Source organism: Canis lupus, chromosome 22 (assembly GCF_011100685.1).
Source record: "Canis lupus familiaris isolate Mischka breed German Shepherd chromosome 22, alternate assembly UU_Cfam_GSD_1.0, whole genome shotgun sequence".
NCBI lineage: Eukaryota > Metazoa > Chordata > Mammalia > Carnivora > Canidae > Canis > Canis lupus.
This window is the reverse complement of record NC_049243.1, coordinates 2,490,205-2,509,083: the sequence shown is the minus strand read 5'-3', so window position 1 is coordinate 2,509,083 and position 18,879 is coordinate 2,490,205. Positions and strand designations below refer to the sequence as shown.

At 36.3% G+C, this 18,879-nt stretch overlaps 1 protein-coding gene across 5 annotated transcripts in view; it reads left to right on the top strand.

Annotated features, from left to right (window-relative positions):
- FNDC3A (fibronectin type III domain containing 3A) overlaps window positions 1–17,829 on the top strand; it is a 176,047-nt gene extending 158,218 nt beyond the window's left edge. For 3 of the 5 annotated variants that reach the window (XM_038569474.1, XM_038569475.1, XM_038569477.1), the window contains 8 exons: window positions 51–226; window positions 2,108–2,221; window positions 2,953–3,102; window positions 3,205–3,488; window positions 3,588–3,800; window positions 6,436–6,602; window positions 8,228–8,355; window positions 15,275–15,589. In XM_038569474.1, the coding sequence (XP_038425402.1) occupies window positions 51–226; window positions 2,108–2,221; window positions 2,953–3,102; window positions 3,205–3,488; window positions 3,588–3,800; window positions 6,436–6,602; window positions 8,228–8,355; window positions 15,275–15,589 (1,547 nt within the window). Of the gene's footprint in view, window positions 1–50; window positions 227–2,107; window positions 2,222–2,952; window positions 3,103–3,204; window positions 3,489–3,587; window positions 3,801–6,435; window positions 6,603–8,227; window positions 8,356–15,274 lie in introns of all 5 variants that reach the window. The other 2 variants (XM_038569476.1, XM_038569478.1) reach the window with 1 other exon arrangement.
- Window positions 17,830–18,879: the final 1,050 nt, after the last annotated feature.

The following is an 18,879-nucleotide window of genomic DNA, read 5'->3' as shown; positions in this document are numbered from 1 at the left end:
GTCCTAAATGTATTCCTTTTGTTAAACTGCATAAATCTTTCCACCTTTAGGACCCCCTCTGGTTGATGGTGGGTCACCCATTTTCTGCTATGGTGTGGAAATGTCTCCTGTAGAAAAAGATGAACCAAGAGAAGTTTACCAAGGTTCTGAAGTAGAATGTACAGTGAGCAACCTTCTTCCTGGAAAGACTTACAGCTTCAGACTGCATGCAGCTAACAAAATGGGGGTAGGAAAACTCTACTGATTGAATTATAATCACAGTGGTATTTCATGACATATATAATTGCACCCATTAGCCATTTTGCTTTCAACGTGTGACCCCAGAGTTTACAGTTGTTTTCTGGATTTTTTAAGATTTATTTATTTATTTGAGAGAGCAGAGGAAGGGGCTCTGGTGTGGGGTGGGGGGAGTGGGCAGAGGGAGGAGGACAAGCAGACTCTCCACTGAGCATGGAGCTCTGTCCCAGGACCCTGAGATCATAACTTGAGCCAAAATGAAGAGTCAGCCACTCTGACTGAGCGTCCTAGGTGCCCCCAAATTTTGCAGTTTTTAATAAGCTTATAGAGATAAATAAGAGAGAGGTCTGTATATACATACGGTAACTTAGTTTTAGAATCTCGATATTTTCAAATCCCACTTAAAATTTGTGACACTTTGGACTTTAGCTATGCCAAAGTTTGCCTTTCAGGTGGTGCTGGTAGGATTTGTTTTAATAAGAAAAGTAGAGTAGGGATCCCTGGGTGGCACAGCGGTTTGGCGCCTGCCTTGGGCCCAGGGCGCGATCCTGGAGACCTAGGATCGAATCCCACGTCAGGCTCCCAGTGCATGGAGCCTGCTTCTCCCTCTGCCTGTGTCTCTGCCTCTCTCTCTCTCTCTGTGTGACTATCATAAATAAAAAATAAAAAAAAAATAAAAAAAAGAAAAAAAAAAAAAAAGAAAAGTAGAGTAGAAACAAGACCATACTTGGAGTAATTGAAATACTTGGAGTAATTAAGTTTTTGAGGCTGGTAATATGCAGCATTTACTTTCAGTTGGCTACTAATTGTAATTCATTTTTTACCTAAGGAAAAAGAAAACTTGAAGCATTTCTGGGTTTTTTTTTTTTTTTTTTTTTTTTTTTTGCATTTCTGGTTTTATCTGACTTTTTAGAAAGCATTATCTATGTATCTGTACAACTCCATAAAATGGACAAAATAGGTGATATCTCCATTTTATAGCTGAAGAGGCTAGAGTTCAGAAAGGCCAAATGATAAACCACAGACTCAGGATTGTCAGACTCCAGAGCCAAGGCCCTTTCCACTCAACCAGGACATCTCTCATCTCTGCATTAAAGTGGGTTCTCTAAGGACAAAGCAGTAGTTTCTTGCCTCAATTGAGTAACATTCTCTAATTATTCTGTAATTACAGTTTCACAAAATTAAACTGATAAGTCTCTCCTCTCCCATTATTTCATACTTCAGTGACCTGTATTATATCTTAGTCCTGTTCTCCAATTGAGTTCAGTATCTGTATCTACAGACTTAAAGTTTCTTATGTCAGTACTTTGTTGGCCATTCTAACATAAATCATCGTTTCCTGTCTGAAGTCATCTTGTCAGCCCCACAAGGCTGGGATAGCACCTCTATTGCTAGTGTTTTTAATCTGTATTTTCAGAATACTGAAAATTTGTCAAAATCATCTTAAATAGTTGCTTTCTGCATTTCCAGAGACTATACATTTTAGACTCTTTTTAAATCTATTCTAAATTTTAAGATCTAATTTATACCCATGATTCCCCCCATGCGTTTGTTATATCCTCATATAATCTCTTCTGACTTACTCCACATACCCAATTCCCTGATACCCTGCCCTTCTTACAGAAACCAGTTCATGAAGGAAAAAGGAGAAGAAAGTACAGTAGATAAAACTTAAAAATACCCGCACATCGTCACTTCCATGATATTGCATCTTTTTACTTTCTGTGAATGCTTTTGGAGTTTTATTATGGCCAGTTTGTCTTGAAGGAGAGGAATAATGCATTTAATTATTTATTTATGTGAATATTTATGAAGAGCTGTGCAGTCAGTGGGTAAAAAATGAAAACACTGGCTATATTTGTTTTTCTAGTTTGGACCATTTTCAGAAAAATGTGATATTACTACAGCCCCTGGACCACCAGATCAATGCAAGCCTCCTCAAGTTACATGCAGATCTGCAACTTGTGCGCAAGTAAATTGGGAGGTATTGTAATTCCCATTTACCTACTTTAAATGATAAGAGTAGTTCATCTAAAAGAATAGAGTTACTGTTCATTTCACCTCCTAAATTATGCAGACAATAAGTCCTAGTTAAATTCATGTGGTAAAAAGTGAATTTTTTATCTTTACGATGCATTTAAGTAAGGCATATTTGCATTACAAGTACAGAGTTTCTTATTCATGATGTGCTTTGTATTTTTTTCAAAGGCTTGGTCTCATTACTGAGATACTTAGCCACTGACTGAGCTTAATGTTCAGAACAAACATTCATAGGAATTAGTATAATACTATTTCTCTTATATTTATTATCTCCACTGTTTATTGTGTATAGTAATAATCAGTAATGATAATTGCATTTTCAGCTTCCTTTGAAATTTAACAGAAAATGTCCTTACATGGTTTAACATTTATATTACTTAATTAAATTATTTTGACTTCAAAATTCACCTTAAAATTTTCTTTCTGAAGTGATTCAGTCATATTTTTATTTCTAATTGGAAACAAGGATATTTTTTGACCAGTCTTACATTCAGGTGACCTTAATGAATAAAAATGTAATAATGAACAGTTTTAATTCTACTTAAACATTTTAAAGAAATTCAAAAGCAAGATCAGTCGGTTTTTGATACGCCTCAGGTAAAGAACGTTTTTGCCTAAAAACCATTTAATCAATATCAAGACCTTAAGACGTTTTCTTTTTCTTAAATTTTAAAGGTCCCTTTGAGTAATGGAACTGATGTCACTGAATATCGATTGGAGTGGGGAGGTGTCGAAGGAAGTATGCAGATGTGTTACTGTGGGCCTGGTCTCAGTTATGAATTAAAAGGACTTTCACCAGCAACTACCTATTATTGCAGAGTCCAGGTAAAGGTGGTCAGGGCCTTGTTACTCTAGCCAGAGCTTTGTGTTCTGTGAGCATTTTGATGGTCATGTTTTTGTTAACTTATAGGTTCTGTTAATTTGTAGGCTCTGAGTATTGTGGGTGCAGGCCCTTTCAGTGAAGTAGTAGCCTGTGTGACTCCACCATCAGTTCCTGCTATTGTGACTTGTCTTCAAGAAATAAGTGATGATGATATAGAAAATCCCTATTATTCACCTTCTACATGCCTTGCAATAAGCTGGGAAAAGCCTTGTGACCATGGTTCAGAAATCCTTGCCTACAGCATAGACTTTGGAGATAAACAGCCCTTGACAGTGGGAAAGGTTACAAGCTATATTATAGACAATTTGCAACCAGATACAACATACAGGTACACTCTACACACTATGTTAATTTTTGCCTAGGCCAGAGAGAAACTTTAAATAGAGTGATCATAACTGATTTTGTTTTTTCTTAATGTGGCACTTAGAATACGAATTCAAGCCTTGAATAGCCTTGGAGCTGGTCCTTTCAGCCACATGATAAAATTAAAAACTAAGCCCCTCCCTCCTGATCCACCTCGTCTGGAATGTGTTGCCTTCAGCCACCAGAACCTTAAGCTGAAATGGGGAGAAGGAACCCCAAAAACACTGTCAACAGATTCTATTCAGTACCACCTTCAGATGGAGGATAAGAATGGAAGGTAGGTGGGATCCCTGGGTGGCTCAGTGGTTCAGCGCCTGCCTTCGGCCCAGGGCGTGATCCTGGAGACCCAGGATCGAGTCCCACATCAGGCTCCCTGCATGGAGCCTGCTTCTCCCTCTGCCTGTGTCTGTGCCTCTCTCTCTCTCTCTCTCTCTCTCATAAATAAAAATCTTTAAAAAAAAAAAAAAAGAATGGAAGGTAGGTGTTTTTAATTGCTACTTTATAGTTTCTAAGGTCTTAAGTATATAAATCTAAACAGTAGAAGTTAATAAGACTTCAAAACTAGGTTAGAATTCTAATAAGTAATTTTAAATGTGCTATTTTCAAAAGACCAGAAGATATAGTGATGATTTCCTGTTTATAACTTGTGAGTAGGATGCCAAGAGAAAAATTAAGCGGGCTATTCTTTGACTCTCTTCTCTAACCCATTTACTCTCTTCATGCTAGTAAAAGAAACAATCTTTGCTACCAAAAAAGTTCTTAAGCCCGTATTTCCAGCAGAGGTGGTTTTGACAGTAAATAATTGATTGGCTTAAGACCCCTATGTCTGACTTTCTTTCCTCCACACCCGTCACAGAACCTGCATGCTAAGTAAATACAGTTTAGTTCCTCACTGTCAGACTTGGTTAGTCTCTGATTATTAGCTAGTCTCCTGCTAGGTTCTCATCTTTGCTGGCGTCCTTTACATTTTCTTGACATCCATGCCATATAGCATCCCACCAAATCATTTTTAATCATAAATCAAAAGATTTGTAGTATAAATTATTCAAATGGAAATCTGAGGCTGTTTATTGGCATTATAGCCCATGTAAACAATACCATATACCCTTTACAGGAGTTATTCTAATATTTTTAAGAATTTAAATTTTACTTTTCTACTATTCACTCAGCTTATAAGAAACAATCTGTATAATCTCATGGATTCAGAGTGCTAGTAGCAGCTTTTCCAAAGGTCTTCCCACTTTGCTTTTTGTGTTGTGTTTGCATCTTAGCCAAATATTCAATAATGGAATATTCATGATACTTTTTTACATAAGTACTCTCAGAAATGCTTACACATTTAAAATAACATACAGAATTAAACATACTGTATCACTAGTAAGAGCATTATACAGAGCAAACAGTATTAATCATTTTCTGAAATCTGTGCCTCTATAAATGTTAGCCTTTGTTCTTGGCAGAATTTTGTGTACACTTTGTAAGGCCTTACCTCTAGAAGGAGATTCTTTACCTTGCTACAGATTTTTGGTATAGCCATTTATCTTTAATATGTGTTGTTATCATTGGGTGAACTAATTCTGTAAGTTATTTTCATGCCCTTTGTAGCATTTACATTTAGGATAATGCAAGAAGGTTTACTGGAAACAGGTCTATTAGCAGTTGACTGAAATGTAATAGAATAAAAATTCCATTAAATATAAATAATATTGGGATCCCTGGGTGGCGCAGCGGTTTGGCACCTGCCTTTGGCCCAGGGCGCGATCCTGGAGACCCGGGATCGAATTCCACGTCGGGCTCCCGGTGCATGGAGCCTGCTTCTCCCTCTGCCTGTGTCTCTGCCTCTCTCTCTCTCTGTGTGACTATCATAAATTAAAAAAAAAAATATATATATATATGTATATATATAATATTAATAAGCTAGAGAATTGTAAGGTATGAGTATGGCTTATGGCTGTGGAAAATAAAAACTTTTATGATATTGTTAAATTTACTATCTAAATTTAATAAATCAATTTAGTAATACTTAGGTTTTACTCTTTCCCTTTGATTTTTCACAACTGTTTACATTTGCTTTGGGATAGTGTCTGAATGCTATTTCAGCTGTTTCCTGACCAAGATTTTGTCATTGTCGGCTTTTTTGATAGTGGTTTAAACTCTTTTTTTCCCCTGTTCTTTAAAAAAAGGGGTGGGGATTAAAAAGGCAAGGCTTATCTAATTACTGCTTCTTGGAAATTTTGTTACTTCGGGTCTTTAACTGGTTTTTCATTTTTAACCTGACTACAGTTTTCAGACTATTTAGAACTATGTGGGCATTCATTCCATTATTGATTCCCCAATTTCCAAAAATTTTAAAGCAGCCAATCAAAAATATTGGGGAACATTGAACTTATGGATGACATACATGATGATAATCTTTTCATCAAACAGTTCAGATGTGGCAAATTATATATTCTTTCATACTGCTGGGTAAATCTCTAGAAAACATAACCAAAACAACTAAAATTATGCCTGGACATTGAGGATTCTCTTTTTTATATAACAAGTTATATGCCAAAGAGTCTAATGAAAATTGTAGTATTCTGAGTATCTTTAAAAATGTATGAACATTAAAAGATAGCAGTCAGAAACAAAGCTATACCATAAGCCTGAAAAGTTACTGTGATGGGCACAAAATTTAGCAGTAATTTTTTAGGAAACCATGTCAGATTAGAAAATTTACCAATCCTGTGATTTTCATCATCTGATGAAAGATATAACAGATTTATTTGGAGTGACAAGGTGTTCCTGGCATTAAGTTCTAAGAGTAACTTCTACTTCTAAATAATGTCCCAACTGTACTACTTTAATAGTTTTTAAACACTTTTCGGAAGGTAGTCAAGGTTTATTTTTAATAAGAGTTATTTCCATTTTAGGTTTATATCCTTATACAGAGGTCCATGTCATACATACAAAGTACAAAGACTTAATGAGTCAACATCCTATAAATTCTGTATTCAAGCTTGTAATGAAGCAGGGGAAGGTCCTCTCTCCCAAGAATATATTTTTACTACTCCAAAATCTGTCCCAGCTGCCTTGAAAGGTAAGTTATACATCCTCAGGTTACTTTCTTTAATAATAAATTAATTTTAAATGCATCTTCATACATAGCCTTATGTGCTGTTATTACAATTTATCATCCAGTATGTGTCTGACATTTAAATTACAAAAAAATTATATAGACAAGCCCACCTACTAAGAGTTTGACTCAGTAATAAAAGCTATTTTAGGCAGCCCGGGTGCCTCAGCGGTTTAGCGCTGCCTTTAGCCCAGGGCGTGATCCTAAAGACCCGGGATCGAGTCCCACGTTGGGCTCCCTGCATGGAGCCTGCTTCTCCCTCTGCTTGTGTCTCTGCCTCTCTCTCTCTGTGTCTCTCATGAATAAATAAACAAAATAAAAAATTAAAAAAAATTTAAAAAAAAAAAAACAAAATAGGGATCCCTGGGTGGCGCAGCGGTTTGGCGCCTGCCTTTGGACCAGGGCGTGATCCTGGAGACCCAGGATTGAATCCCACGTCGGGCTCCCGGTGCATGGAGCCTGCTTCTCCTCTGCCTGTGTCTCTGCCTCTCTCTCTCTCTGTGACTATCATAAATAAACAAAAATTTAAAATCAATCAATCAATAAATAAATAAAATATTTTTAAAAAGCTATAAAGTTATTTTACCTAGCACATTGATACTGCAAGTACTGGGTTTTGTTCGTAATCTTTTTAATAATCTAACATAAAAATACTACACTGAATAGACATGTTGGATTTCTAATAGGATCATTTGCTGTTTCTCCTATTGTTACTTAAAGAAAAAATTACAAACTCAAATTGTTTTGACTTGTTCTTTCATTCATTTGGATTTCAGGGAGAAGGCCAGGTTGTTTGTTAAAAAGAAAATAAATGTATCCTTAGTTAACTTGAATTTTTTAATCAGATTTGCACATACATTCACAGATTTGTATATACAAATATCTTTAAAATTTAAATTGTCCCTTTAGATGGGTTATTTTTCAATGACCCTGGCAAGGATTGCACTTTGTGTATTTAGCCAAAATAACTAACATTCCTTACACTGAGGACAAATCACAGAGACTTCTAGTACAGTGTCCTGGATCGTGTCATTTGTTAAGCAGATCCACAGTTAGCCGGACTGTTCTTGAGTGTCTTTCTAATAATGTTGATGGAGTTTTACTGAGTCCTTTTTCTATTCTGTCATCCAGTTTAGTGTTCTTAGCCTTATGACTGTTGCTCATGTTTAATCTTTTGTTACCCCACCATTGAGTGAAGAAGCAGTTTTATATCAAGCAACAAGAAGTATTTTTCAATTTAGGAGATTTTTTTAAATTACAAAATCTCATATTCTAGTTATGTTCTTAGAAACACCATTAACATTGTTTTTTTAGAACTGACATAATCCCTCTGTTGGCTTTTTAACTCAACAAAAACAGTGCTTACCTTGATAGATGTTTTAATCAATCTGGCCATTGTAACACCTATAGATTATATGGCCTGGAGATAAGAGTAAACCATTAATTAACTATGTCTCTGCAAATTTCAAAAATTCAGATATATAACTGAGTTTTAAAGGTTTGTTGATTTTGATTAAAACAAGTGTCTGTGTGATGTGCCAAGTTAAAAATCAAGTAGAGCAGATTTTATTTGTATTTGTTCTCTACAGCCCCCAAAATAGAGAAAATAAATGATCACACTTGTGAAATTACATGGGAATGTTTACAGCCAATGAAAGGTGATCCAGTTATTTACAGTCTTCAAGTTATGTTGGGAAAAGATTCAGAATTTAAACAGGTATGTGCAAAGATGTAATTCTGTGGATATTCATTTTTTTCTCATTTTTATGTACTTACAGTGCAAGATTTGTCTCTTTATCTTTCCAATTCAAAAAACATTTATTTAGTACATACTGTGTTCCGAAGATTAGTAACTACACAATATCTCTGTATATTTAACAGATGATTCATTCATTTGACAAGAATTTATTAAACTAGATGCCAGGCACTCAGGATATATAACACTGAACAAAAAGTTCTTACCTCTGTGGCACTTATATTCAGCAGAAAAGGAGATACTAAAAGCATAGGGAAGTACAGTGAATAATAAAACTGGGTAAAAGGAATAGGCAGTTTTGGGAGGAGAGACAGCTAGTGCTATTTCATATGGGGCAGTCAGGTGACAATCAAACAGAGACCCAAAGGAGGTGAATATGGGGAGAACAGTCGTCCAAAGAGTGGAAGCAATAGGTACAAAGGCCTTTGAGATAGGAGCATGCTTGTTAAATTTAATGAACAAGAAGGCCAGTATGGAGTTGGTTGTAAGAGCAATGGGGAAAATAATAGGTGATGTCAAGTAGTCAATGATAAAGAGGATCTTTGTGTGATCTTTGTGTGATATGAAGATCATGTAGGGGTATTACAGGCCACATTGTGACTTTTACTCCATGTATAATGAGAAGCTGGTAGAGGATTTTGACCAGAGTAGTCACAGGATCAGACACAAGGTCATTTTGGCTAGAATGGGACACGGGCAGAAGCAGAGAACATTAAGGAGGCTTTCAAAATAACAGTAATAATCATAATTATAATTCAGTGTTATAACTATGATAACAACCATTATGGAAGCCTACCTAGCAGAAGTATCACCTACCAGGGGACGCCTGGATGGCTCAGCAGTTGAGCATCTGCCTTCAGCTCAGGGCATGATCCCAGGGTCCCAGGATCGAGTCCCACATCGGGCTTCCTGCTTGGAGCCTTCTTCTCCCTCTGCCTGTCTCTCTGCCTCTCTCTCTCTCTCTCTGTGTGTGTCTCATGAATGAATAAATAAAATCTTTAAGAAAAAAAAAAGTACCACCTACCTACCAGGCTGAAAAATTTCAGAGATGGCTTCCTGGTACAGGGTGATTGGCAGTGAGATGAAGTCGGGAGCTTACCAGTATCTTTTATAAAGAAGTAGTTTTTATGCAAATCAGAGGCTAATTTCTGTAAGCATTTCATCTGGTTCTCCGTTTTTTCTTCTTGATTTTGAGTGCTTTTAAGCTGGATTGTTTTGAGGAGCTCATATTTTCTTTTCCCACTAGAAAATCATTCGTATTTTATTTCCATCACATGCTTTATAGTTATTAATAATCGAATATTTTTCAATATAGATATAATTTTTTCTTTCAAGTTTTGTTAAGTATGGAAGCGTCATTACAAAGGGCCCCAAAGTCAGGTTAAATTTGGCATTGACTGTTTTTCTTTATTAGGCCATCTGCAAATTGACATGATAATCAGATTTGAAAATAATTTACAGATAAGCAGGTTTCCTTCCAAGGAGGAAGCAAAATTACTATTAAAAATGTAATTGCATTACGTGTTTAAAGGAAATAGGGACCCCAGATTTGAGTAGTGTATGAATTTTAATAAACATACCACTACATGAAATAGCGCTGCTAATTCTAATTTAACTTAAAAGCAGATAATCCTGTCATCACTTTCACTTACTTTAGATTGTAAGCACGCCATAAAACCTAAAATACTTAAAACATCATCATATACTTGCTCATCCAAATCTCTTAAATATTTATAAAATTTTACAATTTATTGACAGGTTATACTCCCAAAAGTTTGAAGGTTGTGTTTTTAAGAGTTCAGTTCCATTCATGGAATGTAATATTTTACTTAAAATTTGATACTCAACACACATGTGCTAAATACTATGTATAAAGAATTGTGAGGGGCTACAATATTAATAGGTTATTGTTCTGATTTCAAGAAAGTTGTTTAGAAATTAACAAACAAGCAGAAATATTATAATCATGGCATTTTATATAGCCAAGCAAAAAGTCATAATAAAGATAAAACCTACTTTATAAAAAGGAATGATTTATTCCAGCTGGATTTTGTAATGTTTTCTAAAAGAAGTGCCATTTAGTGAGGGGACAGGGTGCATGATGGTGCTGTGAGCTAAGAAGGAGCTGTGAACTCTCAAGTGTGACTTGAGTAAGACTCAAAAATGGAATGTGTAGTTAAGGAAGCCAGGTCCAATGGCTTTTGGTCCTATGGGTCTTTATTCCATAGCAGTAGGAAGGGCTGATGTTTTTAAGAAGGGATTATTTTAAATAAGTTGGTGGTTTAGTTTCTAAACTAGCTTATCTGTTTACCTAAAAACCTTTAACTTACAATGTTTTGGGGATTGTGGATCTGGAAGCAAATTCACCTGGCAGCAATACCTGGGCTAAACTTAGAGGGACAAAGAAGGGAAAAAAGAAACAAATTGATTTCTTTGTACTCTTCCCTTTCTTTGCCCCTCTTTGATCAGCTTTGAGAAAACTCTTTGTTGCCTTCTTGCTGTGCAGTGCCCCATTCTGTAGCACTTTATCTAAAATGGCCCCCATTCTCTAAAATCACACTCTGACTTGCCTCCCATCTGACACACATCATAACTCCCATAAACAAAGAACAGCTGACCTTATTGTCATTAAGAGAAAGACTATTGGGGGATCCCTGGGTGGCTCAGCGGTTTAGCACCTGCCTTCGGCCCAGGGCGTGATCCTGAAGTACTGGGATCGAGTCCCGCATCGGGCTCCCCACAAGGAGCCTGCTTCTCCCTCTGCCTGTGTCTCTGCCTCTCTCTCTCTCTGTCTCTCATGAATCAATAAATAAAATCTTTAAAAAAGAGAGAAAGACTATTTGCATGGGAAAATTCATACCAAAGGTGCAAGTGTCTACTGGTTCTCTAATCCCCTAGAGAGTGTATATATTTTTTAAAGCAACTGCTTTTTTACCAAAATGGCATTTCAAGTTGTATAACAAGGTAAAGTTTAAAAATACTGGGAGACAGTAGAGCCATCTTCAAAGCAGATCAACCTCACCTCGGAGTCTGTACCTAAGGCACTTCTGTGTCACAGCTTATTATGTTGCAAGTTCCATGAAAACCAACTCAGACTGGCACAATTAAGTGTAAATCCTCTTAAGAAGAAGCCTAAAGGTAAGCAGGCCTCAGAATTGCTTGATACAGAAACTCAGTGAAGTTGTCAGGGGCATGGCTTTTCTCAGCAGTCTTTAGTGACTGCCCTAAGCCATGTGGAATTTATTCTCCCTCATTCACATTCAGGAAAGAGAAAGTGCTTAGACTGCAAAGCTTTCCCTTAACCAGTGACTGTTCAGGATTTAAGCCAACCAGAGCAGAGGCCTCCTCTGGAGTTAATAATGAGGCAAGCTTCTCCATGTACAAGGATTGGGTAAGGGAGCATTTGATACCCCATCAGAAGTCGGTATTGTTGGCAGTGTCAGAGAATGGGTACGAGGATAGTGGCTTGTTGGATTCTATACAACTTTTAAACTTCTGAACTTAGATTCCCAAAATGATGCCCCTCTGAGTGGCCTGCAGACCTAATGAACCTGAATGTCTAAGAACAGGACCCATGATTGTTTTATGTTTTTTAAAGTTCTAAGTGGTGCTTATGCACAACAAACTTAACTGCTCTAAAAGCTCCCAGGTTCACTTAAACTTCGAGGGGAAGAATGGTATGGACAAGAGCCATGTGGGTATTCCATTGTTTTCAGGGATTTTTACTGTTTTCTTCATGTGTTGATCACTATTGAAAATAAGTATTTGCAATCATAAATTCATAAGTTACAGAAGGATGATATATGGCCATATGTGCCATATTATATTGGCACATATTGCCTTATTATATGTCATAATGAATAATTACTTTAAAATGTAATCAAATGCATAATAAACCTTAAAGAAAGGTACAAACAAGTCTGCACTTAGCCTAAAAGTAATGTATTGTTAAAATCATTCTTATACTAACTACTATAAATGATATATACTGTGCACATTACTCAGTGTAAGTCAGATTGTGGATTTGTAACATACAGAGAGTAGAATTTGTTCCTTTGTAATGACAACTTCAAAAGTGGTTATCTTTGGGGATCCCTGGGTGGCTCAGCGGTTTCACGTCTGCCTTTGGCCCAGGGCGCGATCCTGGGGTCCCGGGATCGAGTCCCACGTCCGGCTCCCGGCATGGGCCTGCTTGTTCCTCCTCCTGTGTCTCTGCCTCTCTCTATATATATATCTATCATGAATAAATAAATCTTTTTTAAAAAAAAAAGTGGTTATCTTTAATAGCAAGCATGTTTACTTACCCTTAAAAGATAACAAGAGACTAATTTTCATTTTTGCTTGAGTTCTTGGTAAATCCAGCCAATCTATGTTTCTAAAATGTGAATATGGAGACATATAAACAAGTAAGATACTGGTTTCATTTTTATTTGTTATTAACAAATAACATTTGTTATTTTCTTCATGCTGTGACCTATTCACAAAGCTAAAATAAGGACAAATATCAATTTATGAAAATCTAAACTTAAAAAGTTTCCCTATAAAATTTTGTTGCAAACAAAAAATTCTGTTGCAGTTGATGTACAGTTTCAAAGTTCTTAGCCAGCTAAACATGCAGACTTCACAAGCTTAAGTTTAGTCTGCATTTCTCCATTGAGAGTAAATATAAAGAGCTGTTTTATTTTTTTGTTTTGTTTTAATTATATGTAACTCCAAGTATCTGTGAACAATAGCTACAGGCCAAAAAATTACGAATTTTTCAGAGTTTTACTTTGCTCTTTTCTGTTTACTAAGATCAAAACAGTTGTATCTTGTCAGTATGAAATGGAGGGGTGGAAATGGCGTGATTAAGTTAACTTTAGCAAGTTTATCTGTTTTCTTCCGTCCTCGTATCTATAGTTACCTACAAGAAGTCTCCCTGTTTAGATATCCTTCCAGCATCTGGAACACAAAACTGAAAACTTGACTTCATTATTTTCCCTCCCAGTCTCTTCTTTCCAAACTCTTTACTTCATCAGTGTCATAAGTTCTAACATGGTTTTGGTCTCCAAGCTTTGAACTGTTGAAGCAATTTTTTTTTTTTTGCCTGCCTGCCCGCCTACTTACTCAAAAATCATTTCTAAAAATGATCCATAAAAACTATACTGAGGTATCATATCCTTGTGCTTTCATACACAGCAGGAGCCCCTACCCTGCCCAGCTTTCTCAGTCCCTCATTCAGCTTTATGATCAAGATTCCTTAAAACTGTTGTAAATATCACACACCTAAAGTGGCCCCTGTGGAATTAGACCTAAATATCCAACTAGTGTTATGAACATACTCCTCCTGTCTCTCAGATCTCTTCACCTATCACCCTCATACCATTTGTTGAGTTTTTTCCCTAACCATATTACCATGCTCATTTGGAGACAAATGGAAAGTAAAGAAAATTTTAAAGACAAATGTCATCTATTATAGCCACATGACAAATAACGTATCTTTTTATCTTTACTATTTTGAGTTTGTTGTATGTATGTGTAGTCTGACACTGCTTTCTAATACACTCTTCTAATTTACTGACGTTGCTGCTTTTACCATGATCCAGACATGAACATTAATTACTACATTCCCACTCCCCGTATTACTTATGTGCATCCTCAGAACTAATGCATGTTTATGGTTTTCTTTGTTTCATGCTAAGTCTTACTTCCTTCAGTAAAAGCTCCTTTATATATTCTCAGCATCCACTGACACACATTTTGACATAAACACAGTCAATAACTCACTAATTTAGTGGCCTTAAGTACCGATTATATGCTAGATTCTGAAGACACAAAAATGAGACAAAGCTCTTAATTTTGCTCCTTCACGAACAAACCAGTATGTAAAAATCTTAGATTGACAACCCAGATACAATTGAAGTAGCTAAAATTGCCTAAAAGAGGGCTAGGTCAGGTTTGGGTTGATCTGACTTACAGCCCACCAACTAGCTCAAGAACTTAGTTGGGCAGGCAGTATGAGTCTTGATTTTCTCATTCATAGAATGAGGGAAGGGACTGATTAATGGAAATTCTAGCTTCCACACACTGAACACTTGTTATGTGCTGGGCACTGTGTGCAGTCCTTTAACAAGTACTAGTTTCTTTCATTCTCATAGTTACCATACAACATAACTATTACGCTCACTTTACTAAGGTGATTGGTCTAAGAGCACATGGAGTGTGGCCTGGCAGACTGTGCTCGGACGCAGGGGTGACCAGTCCCAGGACATATCCTCTTAATCATTACTAGCATGCTCTTGAAAATCCATGGAATTCCATTCTTGTTATTTCCTTTCTAAGGGATGGGCAGAGGAATTGGGTTTTAAGATACAATTCTGTGATTCTAAGTGATTTCTTTAAAGTTCATAAAATAAGTTGCCATAGACACCTGTAGAAAGCTCCCTTATTCACTCATTAATTGTTTCGGCAGATGTTTGAAATTGTACAGAAACCAGTTTTGTAAAGATATAATGAGGAAGAATGATTAGATGTGGTTTCCCTTCTCATGAAAGTTTCACAAAAGTTTGACTTCTTATACTTGAGAAAATCAAGGAAATACCTGTGGGCTGGTTTTCCTTGTTCTCTAGCTACTTTGGGGGCAAATCTTCTCTCCTTAACTGGTCTATAAGTTCTGCGAGGATAGGATGGCACATCCTCACTTTTACAGTTTCTCCTGCCCTTATACAGCAGATTAGCTCTTTAATAGAAAGGTAGGTATTTTTTAAATGTCATTTAAAAGATAAAAGCAGTAGCACTCCCTAGCTTCCATCTCAAAAATAATTCTAAAACTAGCCTGTTGTAAAATAGATTTTCCGCCTGACCTTCATACATAATTCTTCTTCCATTCTCTTATTAACAGATTTACAAAGGCCCTGATTCTTCATTCCGGTATTCAAGCCTTCAGCTGAACTGTGAATATCGTTTCCGTGTGTGTGCCATTCGCCAGTGCCAAGACCCCGTGGGGCATCAGGACCTAGTAGGTCCCTACAGCACAACAGTGCTCTTCATCTCTCAGAGGACTGACCCACCAGCCAGCACCAACAGAGACACTGTGGAAAGCACAAGGACCCGGCGGGCACTGAGTGATGAGCAGTGTGCCGCTGTCATCCTCGTGCTGTTTGCTTTCTTTTCCATTTTGATTGCCTTTATCATTCAGTACTTTGTAATCAAGTGAAAATATAACTTTATTTTTAATACTGTATTACATTTTATTTTGTCATGTACTAAAATTATTTCTGTATTGCTTTTACAAAAACAGTGGCATTTAGCACTGGCATTGAGACTATAATACATCATTTTTGCCATTTTCAATGCTTATATCATTAGGTAGAGGCTGGCACCTTATTAGAATGCAAGCCACAGAAATAGCAATTTTGGGGTTTTTTGTTTGGGACTTTTTTCTTTCCTTTTTTCTTTTGTTTTTTTTTTTTTTCTTTTTTCTTTTGTTTTTTTAATGCCTTCTTGTAAAACAGACTTTTCTAAGAGGCAACAATATATAATTGATATTTTGACCAGTCAGCATGAGTGTAACAGTGACAACCTGATCTGTTTGTTCTAAAGATATATTACCTAGTGAAAAATTCAGAATGATTAAAATTTACACTAACATGCTATAAAAAAAAAAAGTCAAAGTCTGATGCTGTGAAAGCAATCTAGTGCTATATTTCTACCTCCTCATTTGTCTTAATTATTTGGTAAGTGGGATTATGATGAATAACTGGAGGGGCTTAGCAGATAAAAACTGGATGAAAGAATATGCATGAAAAAAGAAACTTCTTGTTTGATAAATGTGGAGTTCTTCATTACAAGTATATATTCATGAATTCACAGATAAAGAAAGCACAGACAGTTTACTTGGCCTAAAAATATTTTAATGTTTACTCAGAAAGCACCTCTTCAGGTCTTGAGAACATGTTAAACTACAGAGGGCTTGTAGATACTTTTTAAAAGTAATCCTACTCAACTCTGAATTTCAAACCTATTTAATTTGGTTTTTGTGAGCCTCTGAACTATATGTATGTATGTATGGACATGCATATATATATATATATGGCATATATATAAACTATACATATGAAGTGTAGAAATATATATATATATATATATACACACACACACCCACATACTCCATCTATCTGGAATAGGCTAATTTTGAAGAACTCCCATAAGTTTTGCTGCTTCTCCCATAACTACTGCCATCACCATCAGAATTCATAATCAAACCTAATCTTTTTGTTTGGGGCACCAAATCCGAAGACAAAATTAATTTGCACCAGTAAACTTCAAGCTGCTTTCTTTCTTGAAAAACTAATGTTTAATGTAATGTCTGTCTGGATACTGTTCCAAATTGTTGATTGCATGTGGTTAATGTTGCATTAGAGCACTTTGCAATTGCATAATTCATTAACGTTTTGTGAGCTTGCATTTGTGAGTTATTGGATGATCAGACTGAACTTTGTCAAGTATCACATTGTACATCTTGCATAGATGTCGATGACTGCCAGTAATAATACAGTTTGTAATGAAACTATCTTAAAATTCTTGTTTTATCACATCTGTTATCTGTAAAACACTTGTAACTAGCCTTTTTAATTTATTATTTGAATTTTAGGGTAGTGAATCACTAATTTTTAGTTGCTGAGGTTATTAGCATTTTAGTGATTACTAAGCACTTCTGTCAGTCTTTGAAAAAAGGACATATGTTTTGTGCTTTGAAGATCTCTGAAGAATTTCTCTTATATTAGAATGGGCATGTATTGTAATTGTTTTATGTCAAATGATATGTGCTGTAGAAAAAACATTAACCTTTGTTCAAAAAAGAAACGGATAAACTTGGCCTTTCCAAGTATAAGAATGACCTGTCACTATAATATACTATATGTTTACATTTTATTTAAACTTAATCTCTTATGTATAGGCTAACTTTCCCCCCAAACAACAGTGATTGCGATTATTTTCTAGAAACTTCGTAAAAAGTGCCACATTTGGCAGTACAAATGAGTTTGAGTGTAATAGCCCAGAGATTTCTATATAGTTGAATGTCTAAAATGGTAAAATATGCCACTGTGGCGGTTACAGTGGCTTATGTTTTTCATAGTAATTCAAATGAACTCCTATTTTTGATAGTAAATGTCATTTAATAGTGTACTTGCCATTTGAGCCTCCCTGCAAAATCAGTGCAGAGGAGAAAACAATTTTTAATGTAATCTTGATTTTACCTCATATACTGTACATTCCAAAAACTCTAAACTTTTTAAAGATTATAGATACACTACCAAACATATCACCTTGAAATTGTATAAGGTTGAACTTCATACAAATGAATAAATATAATCTCATAAAAATACATAACTATGTAGCAAAAGTATCTTTAAAATCCATGGAAAATAAAAGTTGTATCATTCTTTTTTGAGATATGTTTATTGTATTCCTATATACTCATTATTTGCTGCCTCTTTTAGAGAATGAAGTGTTAAGGTCTCCCTCCTCGCAGTGGGCTTACAACAGTTGTTTTTGTTTTAGTAATACTCAGATCTTCAGTGTGAGAGGACCCATATTCAAGGAGGTAACGTCCAGTACATTAAAGAATGGAATTAGAAGTTTTATCCTAGTGACTTGATTTTGCGCAGTTCTCTAGATATCTTGCTCCCTTTACATGTATAAAGGATAAGGATGGCTCTGAGCTAAAGTCCTCATTGGAAGGGAAATCTCTGACCTCCATACCTTTCCTGCATTCTTCACCTATTTCCTAGTATCTTCTTTCTCCCACCATCAGGGGCCTTGCACCTTCCTGTTACTGGTGCTATCTGCCCCTGGGTCTGCCGTCCACCTGGAAATTCAACATGTCCATCTGCAGTGCCGTGCCAGAAAGTTCAGTCCATGCCTGAAAATTCTTACACACACCAGAAAATTCAATGTTCCCTCTCACCCTGTTAAAATTTCCATCCACAGATCTCAATGGGGATACACTGCTTTTTTTTAAGTAGGTTTTTTTTTTGTTTTTTGTTTTTTGTTTTTTTTAGATTTTATTTATTTATTCTTGAGAGACAGAGGCAGAGACACAGGCAGAGGGAGAAGCAGGCTCCATGCAGGGAGCCCGATGTGGGACTCGATCCTGGGACTCCAGGATCACACCCTGGGCCAAAAGCAGGTGCTAAACCGCTGAGCCACCCGGGCTGCCCTGTTTTTGTTTTTGTTTTTAATTCCAGTTAAGATACAGTGTAATATTAGTTTCAGGTGTACAACACAGTGATTCACTTGTCCGTACATCACCTGCTGCTCATCATACAAGTGTCCTCCCTAATCCCCGTCACCTCCCCTCTGGTACCCCATCAGTTTGTTCTCTATAGTCGAGAGTCTGTTTCTTGGTTTGCCTCTCCCTCCCTCCCTCTCTCCCTCCCTCTCCCCTCTTTGCTCGCTTGTTTCTTAAATTCCACATGAGTGAAATCATACAGTATTTGTCTT